Raw genomic sequence first — 16,856 nt, forward strand, 5'->3', positions numbered from 1 at the left:
TTTTACGTTTTTTCCATTGTCGCATTCCAAGAGCTACGTATTTTTACGTCGAAAAAGCATATGGGCTCAGTGGTTAGCACTGCTGCCTCGCAGCGCTGGGGTCCTGGGTTCAAATCCAACCAAGGTCAACATCTGCATGGAGTTTGTATGTTCTCCCCGTGATTGCGTGGGTTTCCTCCGGGTACTCCAGTTTCCTCCCACACCCCAAAAACATTACCAATAGGGAATTTAGATTGTGAGCTCCAACGGGGACAGTAAAAGAGGACCTCTGTACAGCACTGCGGAATATGTTGGCGCTATATAGGTAACTGAAATAAATAAATAAATTGCTGTATAAGGTCTTGTTTTTTTGCGGGACACGTATTTTTTAATTGCACCATTATCGGGTACATATAATTTATTGATTAACTTTTTTTGGGGGGAGGTAATGGCAAAAAACCCATAAACTTTGCTACTCTTTTTTGCGTCGATTTTACACCATTTACAGTGTGGTATAAATAACATAACTTTATTCAGTGGGTCATTACGATTGTGGCGATACCAAATTTATATAGATTTTGTATGTTTTACTAGTTTTACACAGTAGATAAACTTTTTTTTCAAAATTATTTGTTTTTGTGTCGCCATGTTTCTGCCGATGCAGCTGTATGAGAGCTGTTTTTTGCGGGATGACTTCTAGTTTTTATTGGTAGCATTTTGGAGTGCATGCAACTTTTCGATCACTTACCACATTTTTTTGAAGGCAGGATGAACAGAAAACAGCAATTCTGATATTGTTTTTTATTTAATTTTTTACAGCGTTTACTGTGCGGGTTAAATAACGTAATCGTTTTATAGGTGGGTTCGTTACGGACGCGGCAAAACCAAATACATGTAATGTTCTAATTATTTTTTTTTCATATTAAAGTATTTTATAAGGGGAAAAGTGTTTTTTTTTTTTGTTTTTTTTTTATTTGGGATTTTTATTTATTCATTATTAACTTTATTAAACTTTTTGATAACTTTATTTTTAGTCCCACTAGGGGACTTCACTATGTGATCTTCTGATCACTTTTATAATACACTGCAATACTTCTGTATTGCAGCGTATTATAGCCTGTCAGTGTAAAACTGACAGGCACCTGCTAGGTCATGCCTCAGGTATGGCCTAGCAGGCATTTACTACAGGCAGACCTTGGGGCCTTTGTTAGGGCCCCGGATGCCATAGAAGCATGAAGTAGATGGGGTGAGAGAGAGCACCCTCCCTCCAAAATCACTTGGATGCGGCACTCGCTATTGAGCGCCACATCTAAAGGGTTAAATGGGTGAGATCGATGTTGAAATCGATCTCACCCGTTAGAGCAGGTGCCCAGCTATCTTTAGACAGCCCGACACTCGCTTTAGCCAGCACAGGACACCCGTGCCGGGCTTATGACACAGCCCCGTGAAGAGGCGGTACTCTGGCATAAGTACCCTTAAAGAGGCTCTGTCACCACATTATAAGTGCCGTATCTCCTACATAAGGAGATCGGCGCTATAATGTAGGTGACAGCAGTGCTTTTTATTTAAAAAAACGATCTGTTTTCACTACTTTATTAGCGATTTTAGATTTATGCTAATTAGTTGCTTAATGCCCAAGTGGGCGTGTTTTTACTTTAGACCAAGTGGGCGTTGTACAGAGTGTATGACGCTGACCAATCAGCGTCATGCACTACTCTCCATTTAGGCAGCGCATAGGGATCCTTTTAGATCCTTATGTGCTGTCTTATACTAACACATTATCGATACTGAAGTGTTTAGACAGTGAATAGACATTCCACTGGATGTCTATTCACAATCTCTGCACTTCGTTACTCTGTCTGTGGCAGTTACAGCAGAGGAAGCGTAATTCCACCGTCAGGGTCAGTTCCGTCTGGTTTCCATTGCATCTTGATGGCCATAATAGTGTATTGTTCTTTCCTATTGCACATCAGATCCACAATACCGGTCATGACATTGGGATAGTCTCTGTCCCATAATCGCTTCATCTCTTTACAGAGCAATATCTGGAGTGTATTCATGCATGATAATCCTTTCAGGAAAACACAATTTTGGGGCTTGTCCAATAATGTGTGCACGTGAGTATGGCCAAGGAGCTAGAGTATATAAAACTCCATCCTCCGGTTGACTGTACGCAGATAGGCACTATTAACCCTTTAATACCAAAAGTATTTTAAACCTGGTTGACCAAGCAATGTTTTACGTTTTTCCATAGTCGCATTCAAAGAGCTACAACGCTTTCCGTCGACTTAGCTGTTTAAAGGAATATTGTCGCCAGAAAAACATGTTTTTTTTTTTTTAATTAAACATTTAGTGTGTAGGTGATTAAACATTGTTCAAATTTTTTTTATTTTTTTCACGAGTCAGGAAATATTATAAATTGGATTCAATTGGATTCAAATTTATAGTATTTACCATTTCTGGTCAGTAGATGGAGCCATTCCCAAAATTGCAGCATTGCATGTGGTAAAGCAACCACATAGCTTTTCTGCTGCAAAATTGGGTAAAAAGCCCTCGCTCTAGTGAGCTCTCAGCATCCCCCCCTCCTTTATCCTGGCTAGTGCCGGGATAAACGAGGGGTTTGAACGGTCTAACCTCCTACACTGTGTCGCCATTTTTTGAGCTAACACACAGTGTAGTAGGTTTACATACATTAGTAAACACACACAAACACGAATGGTTCATACATTGAAATCTCTTACCTGCTCCTGCCGCCACGGCTCCCTCCGGCCCGTCCGCTCCGTCTGCTGCCGCTGGTCCAAGTGCACAAGTCCGGAAGCCGCGACCGGAAGTAGTAATATTACTGTCCGGTCGCGACTCCCGGTCCACAGGAAAATGGCGCCGGACGGCGCCAATTTCAAATTGGACTGTGTGGGAGCGGCGCATGCGCAGTTCCCACACAGACGCCGTACACACAAGTGAATGGGACGGGAGCCGTTCGCAGTCCCTATGGGACTGTGGCTGCCGTATTCCATGTCTGTATGTGTCGTTAATCGACACACACAGAAATGGAACAAAAAATGGCAGCCCCCATAGGGAAGAAAAAGTGTAAAAATAAGAAAAAGTAAAACACAAACACAAATAAATATAAACGTTTTTAATAAAGCACTAACATCTTGAACATATGAAAAAAAATTTTGTGATGACACTGTTCCTTTAAGGACCTGTTCTTTTGCGGGACAAGTTTTTTTTTTTTTAATAGCAGCATTTTGGGGTACTTATTTATTTATTAATTTTTATTACATTTTTGGTGGGGTAATAGGAAAAAAAACTTGAGTCTTAAATTTACGCCGTGTACCGTGTGGTATAAAGATCGTAATAACTTTATTCAGCGGGTTGTTACGATTGCAGCAATACCAAATTTCTATTGTTTTTTTAGGTTTTATTACTTCTACACGATAAAAACTTTTATTTCGAAATTATTTGTTTGTGTCGCCATAACTTTTTAATTCTGCTGACATAGCTGTACGAGGGCTTGTTTTTTTGCGGGACGAGTTATATTTTTTAATGCTACAGTTTTGGAGTACATGCTACTTTTTGATCACTTTTTTATAAAAAAAAAATTGGAGGCAGGATAAATAGAAAACAGCAATTCTGGCATTGTTTTTTTAAAAAAAAAAATTTACGCCGTTTACCATGCAGGTTAAACAATGTAATAGTTTTATAGTTGAGGTCGTTACAAACGCTGCAATACCAAATATGTGTAACTTTTCGCTTTTTTCCATAATAAAGTATTTTGTAAGGGGAAAAGGTGGGACTTTACGTGCGATCTTTTGATTGCTTTTATAATACACTGTGTGTTATGCCTGTCAGTGTAAAACAGACAGGCATCTGTTAGGCCATGCCTCTGGCATGGCCCAACAAGAATTCTCTAAAGGAAGACCTGGAGCCTTTGTAGGCCCCCAGCCTGCCATAGAAACAATCCGCACCCCATAATTTTATCGCGGGATGCTGGTGGGATAAGAGGTCCCTCTAAAACCACTCAGATGCGGCGCTCGCCAATGAAGCCCGAGGCTGTTAGCAACAGTCCGGGCTTTAGGCGCACCCTGCCCGATGCTGGAAAACTTCTTCTGAAGCGCCGACATGAAAAGGCGGCGCTTAAGAAGAACTACCCCTAACGTCTGATGTAAAAAGACTATATGCTGGTCGTTAGGGGGTTAAAGAAGTAGATTTGGAGTGAAGCGTGCATATGTTGTGTACGGTTTGTGGTTGCTAATTATCCACTGCCGCAAACAATCTGCATTATTCCCTTAAAGAGGACCTGTCAATAGGTCATAAGTTGTACTGGTCCACTGACATGAATAGCCCAGTCTCCCAGATTCCAGCAACGTTTCTCTTTTTCCCTGAAACAACCCCCCCCCCCCCCCGTTCCAGAGATTACCCAGTGTTGTGTTGGCTGCCTATATGATAAAACGTGCTGTAGCTAGCCAACAGAGTGTGAACTGCCCTCAAGCTCATGGGCAGGGAAGCTAGCTCCACCCTGTTGGCTAACTACAGCAAATTAGCATAGAGGGAGCCAACACAACAGATCTCTGGAATGGGGGAGTCCAGGAAAAAAAAAGACAAACCACGCTGTAATCAGAGAGACAGGTCCTCCAAGTCTTCACAACGTACAGGATGCTGACCCATACAATTAAATGTGGCTATTCACATTATACGTGTTTTTTTCAATGGAGCGTGTGCCATTTACGAGAAACTCAGAGCATTTCTTAATCTGGTGTATTTTTGCGGACTAGACCTGAATATTGAAGTCTATAGGCGTGTGGTAAAAAACAAAAACAAAAAAAAACAGAAAAGATCACGGACATCAGTGCGTTTGTTTTTTTACAGATCGGTTGATAAAGAAACGACAAAAAAAATAAAAGAAAAAGTAATGTAAAACCAGGAAGTTCTCGCAGAGGAGAAAAATGGGTGCGAAAAATGGATGACATACGGAAACCACACGAACATTCATATGGATGAAAATCTGTCCATATTTTGTGAATTGAAACACTCAAGAATTAGGTCTAGTGTGCTATTATATCAAGGTTATCAATAATAATGAAAAGTAATTCAAGTCGTGCCTCCTTAACCCCTTCACGACATCCGGCACTGGGGGGGGGGGGGGGGGGGATTATGGAGAATTCAGTGTAACCCCGTTGGCTGCTGCAGTGACCAGCAACCGTGGCATCTAAGCCGTTAGAGGCGGGAGACCTCCGCAGAAAAACTACAATGTATGCCTATGGGAAAAATATTTTAGAACGCAAGAATCTAGAGAAATCTGTCGGCATTGCAGAATATTTTTCCCATAGGCATACATTGTAATTGTCTTCAGCATATTTTTACTCTGCGGAAATACAATATAAGTACGCCACGTGTGAGCATAACCTTACTGTGCTAGAAAAATAACTATTTTATTAAGTAAGAATAAAAAAGGACAAGTCAACATCCTAAAGACCTGGGCTAAACATGCATAATTATTAAAGATCTATATGTAGGAGGCACATTACATGCCATATACAGAGCAATATAATCTAGCATCAGGCCTATGCATAAACGTGGAATATTTGTTACAATTGATTCTTCTGTTTATTTAGGTGGCCGATCGTGACAGCATCTGCTTCTCTCCCTTCTTGTTTGGAGCAGCCTGTGGCTGGGCACAAATCTCACAGCTTGTGTTGCCTACCAGACGCTTCACACAGAACAAACAGCTCCTTAACACCTTCCTCACTATTGGAGAAGCTGTAAATCATTGAAGAGAATACAGTAAACTCACAAGTGCTCTGATACATGGATATTCTACTGAAATAAGTCGCCAACGCGCAGCCCGATCATCTCCCATATTGCTCTGATAACAGATTATTTCTGGTTAACACAAGAAAGTAGGTGGGAGTCTGATGTGAAGGTGGGAGTCTGATGTGAAGGTAGGTTTGGCTGAGAGTCTGATGTGAAGGTAGGTTTGGCTGGTGATGCTGGGAGTCTGATGTGAAGGTAGGTTTGGCTGGTGTTGCTGGGAGTCTGATGTGAAGGTAGGTTCGGCTGGTGTTGCTGGGAGTCTGATGTGAAGGTAGGTTCGGCTGGTGTTGCTGGGAGTCTGATGTGAAGGTAGGTTCGGCTGGTGTTGCTGGGAGTCTGATGTGAAGGTAGGTTCGGCTGGTGTTGCTGGGAGTCTGATGTGAAGGTAGGTTTGGCTGGTGTTGCTGGGAGTCTGATGTGAAGGTAGGTTTGGCTGGTGTTGCTGGGAGTCTGATGTGAAGGTAGGTTTGGCTGGTGTTGCTGGGAGTCTGATGTGAAGGTAGGTTTGGCTGGTGTTGCTGTGGTGTGCTAAAGGATGGAGGTGGAAAATGTGGTGCTGATTTTCTCCATGCTATGTGGCTGCCTTTTGGTCTGAATTGTCCAACTTCCTTACTACTTATTTTTTTTTTTACTTTCCTGATGCACGAACGCCTAAGATTTGTCACAGTTGTACAAGAACATTCTTTAGACTACTATTGTTCTACGCTTTGTGTCCTCACATTATAAGTAGCCATATATAATGTTGTCCCCTTCGGTCACCTTGGGTTTTATACTCCTTTACTGATGCCCCGCCATTGACCTCCTCCTATATTTGTCTACGTCTCTGCATTATGTACCCATCATAGTGTGAAACAGAGAAAGCTAATAAAATATTAAAAAATCATCTCCTTACAGACACTGCTAGCAGCAAAATATTGACAGTATGCTAAATGAAAAGGGTAAGAACTATAGGTTCTCCCACTGAATAGGGCTTTCTGGGATTAGTTTATAAACTCACAGGATTACTAATGACGTCTTACCTGACTCCTCAATGAAGTCCACACATTTCTTCACAAACACAGGAATAGGCTTCTCAAGAGTCACAAGTTCATGCAGGGGTTTGCCAAAGTAGTTGCTTTCCCAGTTCCGACGTGTTGGTGGGTTAAACGGCTTATTTTTCTTCTTCTACATATAGAGAAATAGAATATTAGAACATTTACAGATTAACAGGGTCTGAACAGTCACCATAAAATCTAAAGAAAACATTGCCACTACCATAGCTTGTGGTCAGATTGTTGGATTATTACCCCATTCAAAGAAACTGAAAGCATGACTGAGCAGCTGGAAATTGAAGCAAAGGTTTTGTAGCGGTACAATAGACTAGAGCACAAGAATTAGGAGCAATAGTTTCTTTTCAAGCATAAATTATAAAAAGAGTACATATAATGCTTTTCCCAAATAAATACGCCAGTCTTAATATAAAGAAAGTGAACGTAAGATGTAACAATTATTAAGAGGCAAATGCCTCTTTATAAACGTGTCACGTCTTTCATCCGGCCGCACGCAATCCATTCTCCTCTTCCCATCAGACATAAAATGTAAAAAAAAAAAAGAACTATACTCACTTCACTTCTCCCCTCCGGGTCCCCTCATGCTCCCTCCACATGCTGCGGCTCATACAAGGTCCTGATGCCGAGCAGCATCAGGGCCTTATATGCGACACAGCACTCAACGTAATCAGTGCTGTGTCACATACATCTTCCTGGCACCGCTCGGCATCTGGACCTTGTAGGCGCCACCGCACACCGAGGGGAGAAGAGGAGCAGTGACTTGAGCATACTTTTTTCAAATGTATTTTTATTGTCCAATAGTAGTCTGATCTGGGGGGGCTCGGGCCTTTAGCATGCGACGTCCAAGACTTAAAATCAAGAGCTAAATGTTGGCCCCTTTTCACAAAAAAAGTGTTGAGGGTGGCATAAAAAGGCCAAAAGTGAAAGGTGGATAAATTCCCCCCATAAGTTGGAATTTGTGGGCTTGGTAATTGAGGGCTTTAACCAAGGAAGATTATGTAGAGCACCGATGCACAACTTGCACCTCAAGTGCCCCATGAGGCCATCTCCAGCAGCACCATTTTTGGTAATTATTCTTTAGTTGGCATGCCAGATAGGAAGAAATGGGGTGGAGTGGTGGCTACGCATGAATGCTGCGCTTTCCATTGTAGTTTAGAGAAGTAACTACCATAAATTACAGTGAAGAGATCCGTGCTTATGCGTGGCCACCTTCACGCTCTCTCACTGGAGTGCAAAAAAGGAACAGAGGATCCACATAATCCCTAAAAGTGTAAGTGCCAGAGATGAAACCCCACCTGTCATACGGACATTTAAGGCATATACTGTCGATAGGTCTCAGATGGGAATACCCCTTCAGGGTGCATTGCGGCCCTTGTGAGTGGTACAATCTGACCATGTTGCCCTTGGCCCAAAAAAGGTTGTGCACCACTGCTGTAGAGTACGCGCTTATGTAGAGAGCGGACTATGCATAGAACTTCTAATGTATACTCACGAGGAACCATTAGCTACTAGAAAACAATCTTTAGGTAATGCAAAAATATATTATTATACTAAAAAGTTTTGAAACAAAATATACAATAGAACAAATGCATTTTGAGAACACTGTGTTATGGCTTCAAGCCTGCAATAGTTGACTTGTAACATTTTCTTCAGGATTTTCTCACTGGCAGTTGGTTTGTTTTTTTCACCAAAAAAAGCTGAATAGAAAATTTAGGTCAAATCAAACTCTTCTCTAAAACAGGAGAAAAATACAGCAATGATGTCAGGAACAATTTCAATCAGAAGCCCATTGTTTTAGGCAGAAACATTCACGTTTGGAAGCCCAGATCCTGGATCTAAATTAGCAACTTGCAACGCTGAGATCCATTAATAATTTGGAAAGAAGTTTGCTGCTCACTGAACAGGCACTGACTGGGGCAAATGTGGGGGAGGATGGTAGCATGGAGGTTGTAGGAAAATGGCGCAGCTAACTGGGTAAGTGTAACAATTAGAAGGGCAGAGGGAAAAAGAGTCAAGGAGGCTATTTATGATCCGTCACCCGCCAACAAGTTTGCCAAGTTGGCGGATGAGGGGAATGTCAGTTTTGGGGGTAGAACTGGTGCAGCAAGACACTTCCTTTGACAGCCAAGGGAATGTAAGCTCCAGTAAGGAGGGGTATAGGAGTATAGGGCAGGACAGACAGGTATTGGTAGAGGGGTGGGGGATTTAAGCAGAAGAGGAACAGACGGGGAAATCGGTCAAAGAACAGAATTGTCGAACACGGTTGTCTTCCTGGTGCTCGAGTTTGACATATCGTGGATCAGGTTAATAAATTACAGGGAGAGGCTGGTGAGCACCGAGCGGTTATGGTGCACATTGGTACAAATGACGAAGTTAGCGTTAGGTGGAATGACCTTAAAAACTATTTCAGGGACTTGGGCCGTAAGCTTAGAGCACGGAGCTCAAATGTAGTATTTTCAGAAATACTACCTGTGCCACACAAAAGAGTGGCAGCAGGAGATAAGAGTAGCACTATAGCTGGTGTAGAAAGGAAGAGTTTGGGATCATGTAGAACAGGGCCGACTTCTGTTGGCTACCGCCTCTTCGGATGGTCTGCACCTGAATGGGAAGGGTGCAGCTGTGGTTGGGGAGAAGTTAGCTAGAATGTTGGAGGAGTTTTCAAACTAGAGATCGGGGGAAGGACAACTACACCTGTCGAGTGCAAATATGAAACTCTGATTTATCAATAAAACTGGGGATGGAAATGAGAGAGTGGTTAGAATAGTTAGTGACAGTTAATAATAGTTTCGCTAACCAAAGCTAAAAGCCTGACAAATAAAATTGACAAACTGAATTTAATAAAAGGCAGAGGAAAAGAATGACAGTCGAGATTTTTGAGACATGGCTGGATGATATGACTGGCCAATTAACTTACAGGGTTTGTCTGTTCAGAAAGAATCACAAAAAATATATATTTATGTGGAGTCGCTTTGGTTAGAAATAAATGGAGGATAAAATATAAAATACTGATATGAGTTTGCAATTGGTCACTAAATAAAACAGAATCCATAGAAAATCGGCTACTAAAAGTGAATAAGATAAGGCATCAAATCACAATGAGGTTATTATGAGGAACTTTAACTACTCAAATATTAATTGGAAAAACTGAAACCTGTGGATCTTATAAAGTAAACCGGTTTCTGTCGATCACTAAAGATAATTACCTTTCCCAACTGATGCAGTACCCAACAAGGAGAGCCCGTATGGATTGTAATATTAAAGGGGTTTTCCCATAATCAATATTTATCACCCATCCACAGGATAGGTGATAAATATCTGATCAATTGAGATCTGATTGCTGGGACCCTCGATCCCGAGAACGGGCATACCTTGCCGTTCCTTGGTGCCCTATAGGAATGGAGCGGTAGAGCATATGCCAATCGCTATCTTCGGCAACCCCATAGAAATAGGCATGCGCACTACCGCTCCATTTTTATGGGGCTCTCAGGAACAGCAAGGTAAGCCTACTCTCTTGATTGGTGGGGTCCCAACGGTCGGACTCCCACCGATCGCATATCTACCTAAAATGCCAGCTATTTGTCATGTTACAAAGTCAGTACAAGATGAATAATTTCAGAACTTTTTCCACCTTTAAAGAGGCTCTGTCACCACATTATAAGTGCCCTATCTCCTACATAAGGAGAGCAGCGCTATAATGTAGGTGACAGATCGTTTTTTTTAAATAAAAAGCACTGCTATTTTTACCACTTTATTAGCGATTTCAGATTTATGCTAATGAGTTGCTTAATGCCCAAGTGGGCGTATTTTTACTTTAGACCAAGTGGCCAATCAGCGTCAGGCACTCTTCTCCATTCATTTACACAGCGCATAGGGATCCTGCTAGATCCTTATGTGCTGTCTTATACTAACACATTAACAATACTGAAGTGTTTAGAGAGTGAATAGACATTCCACGGGATGTCTATTCACAACCTCTGCACTTCGTTACTCTGTCTGTGGTAGTTACAGCAGAGGAAACGTGATCTTGCGAGATCTCGCTGTATATGACAGGTTACAACGAGATCACGCTTCCTCTGCTGTAACTACCATAGAAACAGTAACGAAGTGAAGAGATTATGAATAGACATCCCGTGGAATGTCTATTCACTGTATAAACACTTCAGTATTGTTAATGTGTTAGTATAAGACAGCACATAAGGATCTAGCAAGATCCCTATGTGCTGAGTAAATGAATGGAGAGGAGTGCACGAGGCTGATTGGTCAGCGCCATACACTCCCCTGTACAATGCCCATTTGGTCTAAAGTAAAAATACGCCCACTTGGGCATTAAGCAACTCATTAGCATAAATCTAAAATCGCTAATAAAGTGGTAAAAATAGATCGTTTTTTAAAATAAAAAGCACTGCTGTCACCTACATTATAGCACCGATCTCCTTATGTAGGAGATAGGGCACTTATAATGTGGTGACAGAGCCTCTTTAATGTGACCCATAATCTGTACAATTCCAATGAAAAACAAACTGAAATCATTTAGAGGGGAAAAATAAAGAAAAAAAAAACTACAATAATGTGGTTACATAAGTGTGAACACCCTCTTATAATTGGGGATGTGGTTGTGTTCAGAATTCGGCCCTGTTCACAGTTTTTTTTTTTTCTACACGTTCGCGGCAGAAACCGCGGCAAAAAACTGCCTCCTATAGTTTTCAAAGGGAGGCGGCCTAGTTTTTTCCCGCAAGCAGAGAAAAAGCGCTTGTGGGAAAAAGTAGCGACATGCCGTATCTTGAGGCGTTTTCCGCGTCAAAAACCCCATTGAAATCAATGGGAGACGGAGAAAACCCTGGCACGTCTTTTTTACGGGGTTTAGGCTATGCCCTTTGCCTGTTGAAGAAATCCGGAAAAAACTTGAAAAAATAGCGGCAAAAAACGGAGCTTATTTTTCTAGGCAGAATTTTCTGCCGGCAAAAAAACGCCGTGTGAACAGGGTCTTAGCCAATCACATTTAAATTCATGTTAAATAGTAGTCAGTACACAGCTGCCATTATTTAAGGTGACTGAGTAACCTCATATAAAGTTTGGCTGTTCAATTAGGATTTTCCTGACATTTACTTTGTTGCATGTGACCGCAAAAGCAATGGTCCGTAAAGAGTTTACAACACATCAAAGGGATCGGATTGTTAAAAGGCATCAGTCAGGAGAAGGGCTCCAAAGAATTTCCAAGTTATTAGATATACCATGGAACACAGTGAAGACTGTCATCAAGAAGTGGATTACATATGAAACAGTGACAGTACCAATAACTGAACTCCCCACAAAACTTGATGAAAAGACAAGACTAAAATTGGTCCGGGAGGCTACTAAGAGGCCCACAGCAACATTAAAAGGAGCTTTCTGGCAGGTACTGGTTGTGTTGTGCATGTGACAACAATCTCTCATATTCTTCATACGTCTGGGCTTTGGGGTAGGGTGGCAAGACGGAAGCCTTTTCTAACAAAGAAAAACATCCAAGCCCATCCAAGGTTTTGCACAGACCTACATCAAGTCTGCCAAAAACATGTGGGAAAACGTGTTCTGGTTTGATGAGACCAAGGTTGAACTTTTTGACCATAATTCCAAAAGGTATGCGCAAAGCAAACACTGCACATCACCAAAAAAACACCATACCCACAGTGAAACATGGTAGAGGCGGCATTATGCTTTGGGGTTGTTTTTCTGCAGCTGGAACTGGGGCTGTAGTATAGGTGGAGGGAATTCTGAACTGTTCCAAATATCAGTCAATATTGGCTCAAAACCTGCAGGCTTCTGCTAAAAAGCTAAAGATGAATTTCAACTTTCAGCACGACAACGACTGAAAGAATACCCACAAATCAACTAAAGAATAGCTTCACCAGAAGAAGATGAAAGTTTTGGAATGGCCCAGACCTGAAGCCAATTGCCAAGTCAAAATGTGCCATGCTGATAGACTTCTACCCAAAAATACTGAATGCCGTCGAAGTCAAAGGATAATTCGACAAAGTATTAGTTTAAGGGTGTGCAGATTTATGCAACCACATTATTTTTCCTAAAAGATTTCAGGTTTTTTTCAATACAGTAGAAGAAGTAGAACCAAAATCCAGCGCTTGAGGTAAGTAAAAGGAACCAACGTTCCACTTTCATTAATAGTATATCAAGTTTGAAAAATTAAAAAGGTAATAGGTGATGTAACAGAGTACAGAGGTGGGTGGAAGAGGAAAGGTCAAAATTGCCTTAGTTGATATTGCCTACGCGTTTCTGACACGTCTTGTGTCCTTACTCATGGCATGCATGAAAACTCTGTATCCACTCCTGGTTTTTATTTCAGGATTAAGATTACTCATCAGCTGTGTCTCAAGGAGTCAGAAGATCAGCCTATCAGGTATGTAATCTCTCAGTTACGTGAGAGTTTAGTGTGTGTGTGTGTGTGTGTGTGTGTGTGTGTGTGTGTGTGTGTGTGTGTGTGTGTGTGTGTGTGTGTGTGTGTGTGTGTGTGTGTGTGTGATATATATATATATATACATACATACATACATACATATACACACACACATTTATTACATTACTAAAACCAAAAGATGAGATCGGCATATTTATGGAAACAAATTTCCTTAGTAAGTTTTGAGTGGATAGTTACGTGACAATTTATTGTTTATATGAATGAAAAGTTTGTTTGAGCGTCATCGCAACTAGACAATGAGATAGTAATGTTTGGGAAAATAAATTACCTTGAATAGAGAGATTTGACTCCATGTACCTTCATGTATTAAGAAATGATAATTATGGATAATTAATCCGAATATGTAAAATATAATAAAACCAGGATGTGGAGTTAAGAGTTCATGCTAGGTAAACTCTGAAAATTAACAATAAGGAAAAAACACGCATCTTAAAGAGGCTCTGTCACCAGATTATAAGTGCCCTATCTCCTACGTAATCTGATCGGCGCTGGAATGTAGATAACAGCAGTGGTTTTTATTTTGAAAAACGATAATTTTTGAGCAAGTTATGAGCAATTTTAGATTTAGTTTCTTAATGCCCAACTGGGCGTGTTTTTACTTAAGACCAAGTGGGTGTTGTAAAGAGGTGTATGAGGCTGACCAATCGGAGACACAGACAATCAGCGATCTTATCTGGTGTCGGTGGGAGAGAGAGGGAGCCCCCTCCCTCTCTCCAAAACCACTCGGATGCGGTGCACGCTATTGTGTACAGCATCTGAGGGGTTAAACGGGCGAGATCGATACTGATATCGATCTCACCCGGCAGAGCAGGGACGCCCCCAGCCACCTCTAGCAGCTGAGAGCAGGGTGATTTGACAGCTCCCTGCTCGGTTTACTTTATTCTAACGCAGCGCCGTGGAATAGCGGCGCTGTAGAATAAAGACCATTAATGACCGCCGTGAAAAGGCTTATCGGCGGTCATTAAGGGGTTAAAGGAGGAATTACCAAAAAAAATAAGAGTATTTGCTAGTTAAATTCCCAATTAGCCCTATTATGCATGCCCTTCCAAAGATCCACAAATCGGTACATCCTCCACCTATGCGTCCTATCGTGTCTGGGATCAGATCCCTCACGGAGAGACTGTCGGAGTGGCTTGATTCCCTCCTCCAGCCACTTGTGTCCAGGGATCCGGGCCACTTAAGGGACACAACTGATGTCCTACGTGCCTTTAACAATAGGGTTTGGGATCAGGAGCATACATGGCTAAGCTGCGATGTGGTATCACTCTACACCAGTATTCCCCACACTATTGCATCCAGGGCCCTCAGTTTTCATTTACATAAGTACAGCACATATACACCACAATTAGTGTCGTTTTGTGTAGATGTATTGGAGTTCTTGATGACACATAACTACTTCCAATTTGATGGAATTTTTTATTTACAACTAAAGGGAGTGTCGATGGGGGCAAAGTTTTCACCCTCAATAGCCAACCTTGTGATGGCTTGGTGGGAGGAATTTACGATTTTTACAATTGACAACCAATTTGCCGGTCATTTACAATGGTACGGGAGGTTCATTGATGGCCTCCTCATGATTTGGAAAGGCAATGTGTCTGCTATATCGGACTTTATAAAGTACCTGAATGACAATGGTTGTAATCTCAGATTTACACATCAGATAGAAACTCAGACTATCTGCTTTCTTGACCTTGAACTGTCGGCCACAACAGGGAACATGGTTCAATCTAAAACATATCACAAACCAATGTAATTGGTAATACCATATTACACGCAGAAAGCAGCTATCCAACATATACCATCTCCTCCAGACCTGTGGGAGAAATGGTGAGAGCAAAAAGGAACTGTAGCCAAACACACAACATCCAAAACGAGCAGGGGCAGATATGTAGAAGATTACGCGGTAGGGGATAAATGGACGTTAGATAGAGCCAAAGCAATAGTGGACACCAAGACAAGGGAACAATTGCTCTATAGAAAGAATAACACCCACAATAGGACCAAAAACAAAATTAAATCTCCCGAAAATAGCAACTTTGAGAAACCAACACTTGTACTTGAATACAGTAACCAATTCGGGAATATTAAAATCATACATCGATACCTTCCCATCCTCTACGAAGATGACAAACTAAATAGATTTTTGAAAGATGGGTATCTTATAGTTTCACGCAGGGCACCTACACGGGGCAATACATTATCTCCTTTATTTTCATCACACAGAACCAAGTCCAGTTGGTTACAGCATAAAGGTTTCTTTAAATGAGGTTCACAACCGTGCAAGACGTGTTCTTTTGCTCAGCCCACCAAAAGCTTTCATGACTCAGAAAGGGTAAATTGGTTTCCAATCAAGACTTACATAAACTGTAATAGCGAACATGTTACATACATTATTGAATGTACGGAATGCAATCTTATGTATGTGGGCTGTACAAAGAGGAAGTTTAAAACTAGAATTCTGGAGCATTTGGGATATATTACGAATCCCAATATTCCTGGTATCTCAAATGCTGCCAGACATTTTATTACATATCATAACCGTTCGGTTCAATCATTCAAAACATTTGCCATTGAGAGTGACATGTTCCATGAGGTGGCAACAAAAATCAACTACTATTAGTGTATGTGCACACGATAATGACCATTACGTCTGAAATTACGGAGCTGTTTTCAGGAGAAAACAGCTCCGTCATTTCAGACGTAATTGCATGTACTTGCATTTTGCGGGGCGTCTTTGACGGCCGTAATTTGGAGCTGTTCTTCATTAGATTCAATGAAAAATGGCTCAAATTACGTCCAAAGAAGTGTCCTGCACTTCTTTGACGAGGCAGTCATTTTACGCGCCGTCTTTTGACAGCGACGCGTAAAATGACAGGTCGTCGGCAAACCCATTCAAATGATTGGGCAGATGTTTGCCGACGTATTGGAGCCGTATTTTCAGGCGTAAATCGAGGCATAATACGCCTCGTTTACGCCTGAACATAGGTCGTGTGAACCCAGCCTTAGAGAAGCATTCTGGATATTTAGTCCTAAAACCAGATTCCCGATGGGGATTAATTTAAAAAGGGAATTTATGTTCCATTATTGAAGGATCCACTATAGTTTCTAGGTATCTATCTATATATATATATATATATATATATATATATATATATATAGAACCTTCAATATGTCCAAAGTAAATATAAGACAACCATATGTTCCATTATTGAAGGATCCACTATATTTTCTAGGCTTTCCATATATATATATATAGATCATATATATATGATGTTATATCATATAACATATAACCTTCAATATGTCCAAAGTAAATATAAGACTGAACCATATTGTTTTCCATCATACAAGGATTCTTTATAAGTAAGATACTTCCTATCACATTGCAAGTGCTTAACATCTAAAGGTGATGTCATACAAATATAATACTCTGCTAGATATCTATTGTATCTCATAGACAAAATTGCTATAATCCATCTAGCTATAACTATTTTTTAGTAAAAAACCATCATAATGGTTAAGACCATATCGTATTTATACTCCAT

The 16,856-nt window shown here is 41.0% G+C and overlaps 1 protein-coding gene across 2 annotated transcripts in view; it reads right to left on the reverse strand.

The window, feature by feature from the left end:
- The window catches only part of ARHGAP5 (Rho GTPase activating protein 5), an 84,252-nt gene that overhangs the window by 19,531 nt on the left and 47,865 nt on the right, over nt 1-16,856 (reverse strand). For both annotated transcript variants that reach the window (XM_075844695.1, XM_075844696.1), the window contains one exon: nt 6,813-6,957. In XM_075844695.1, coding sequence (XP_075700810.1) covers nt 6,813-6,957 — 145 coding nt within the window. The remainder of the gene's footprint in view (nt 1-6,812; nt 6,958-16,856) is intronic.

This window comes from Rhinoderma darwinii, chromosome 12 (genome assembly GCF_050947455.1).
Source record: "Rhinoderma darwinii isolate aRhiDar2 chromosome 12, aRhiDar2.hap1, whole genome shotgun sequence".
NCBI lineage: Eukaryota > Metazoa > Chordata > Amphibia > Anura > Rhinodermatidae > Rhinoderma > Rhinoderma darwinii.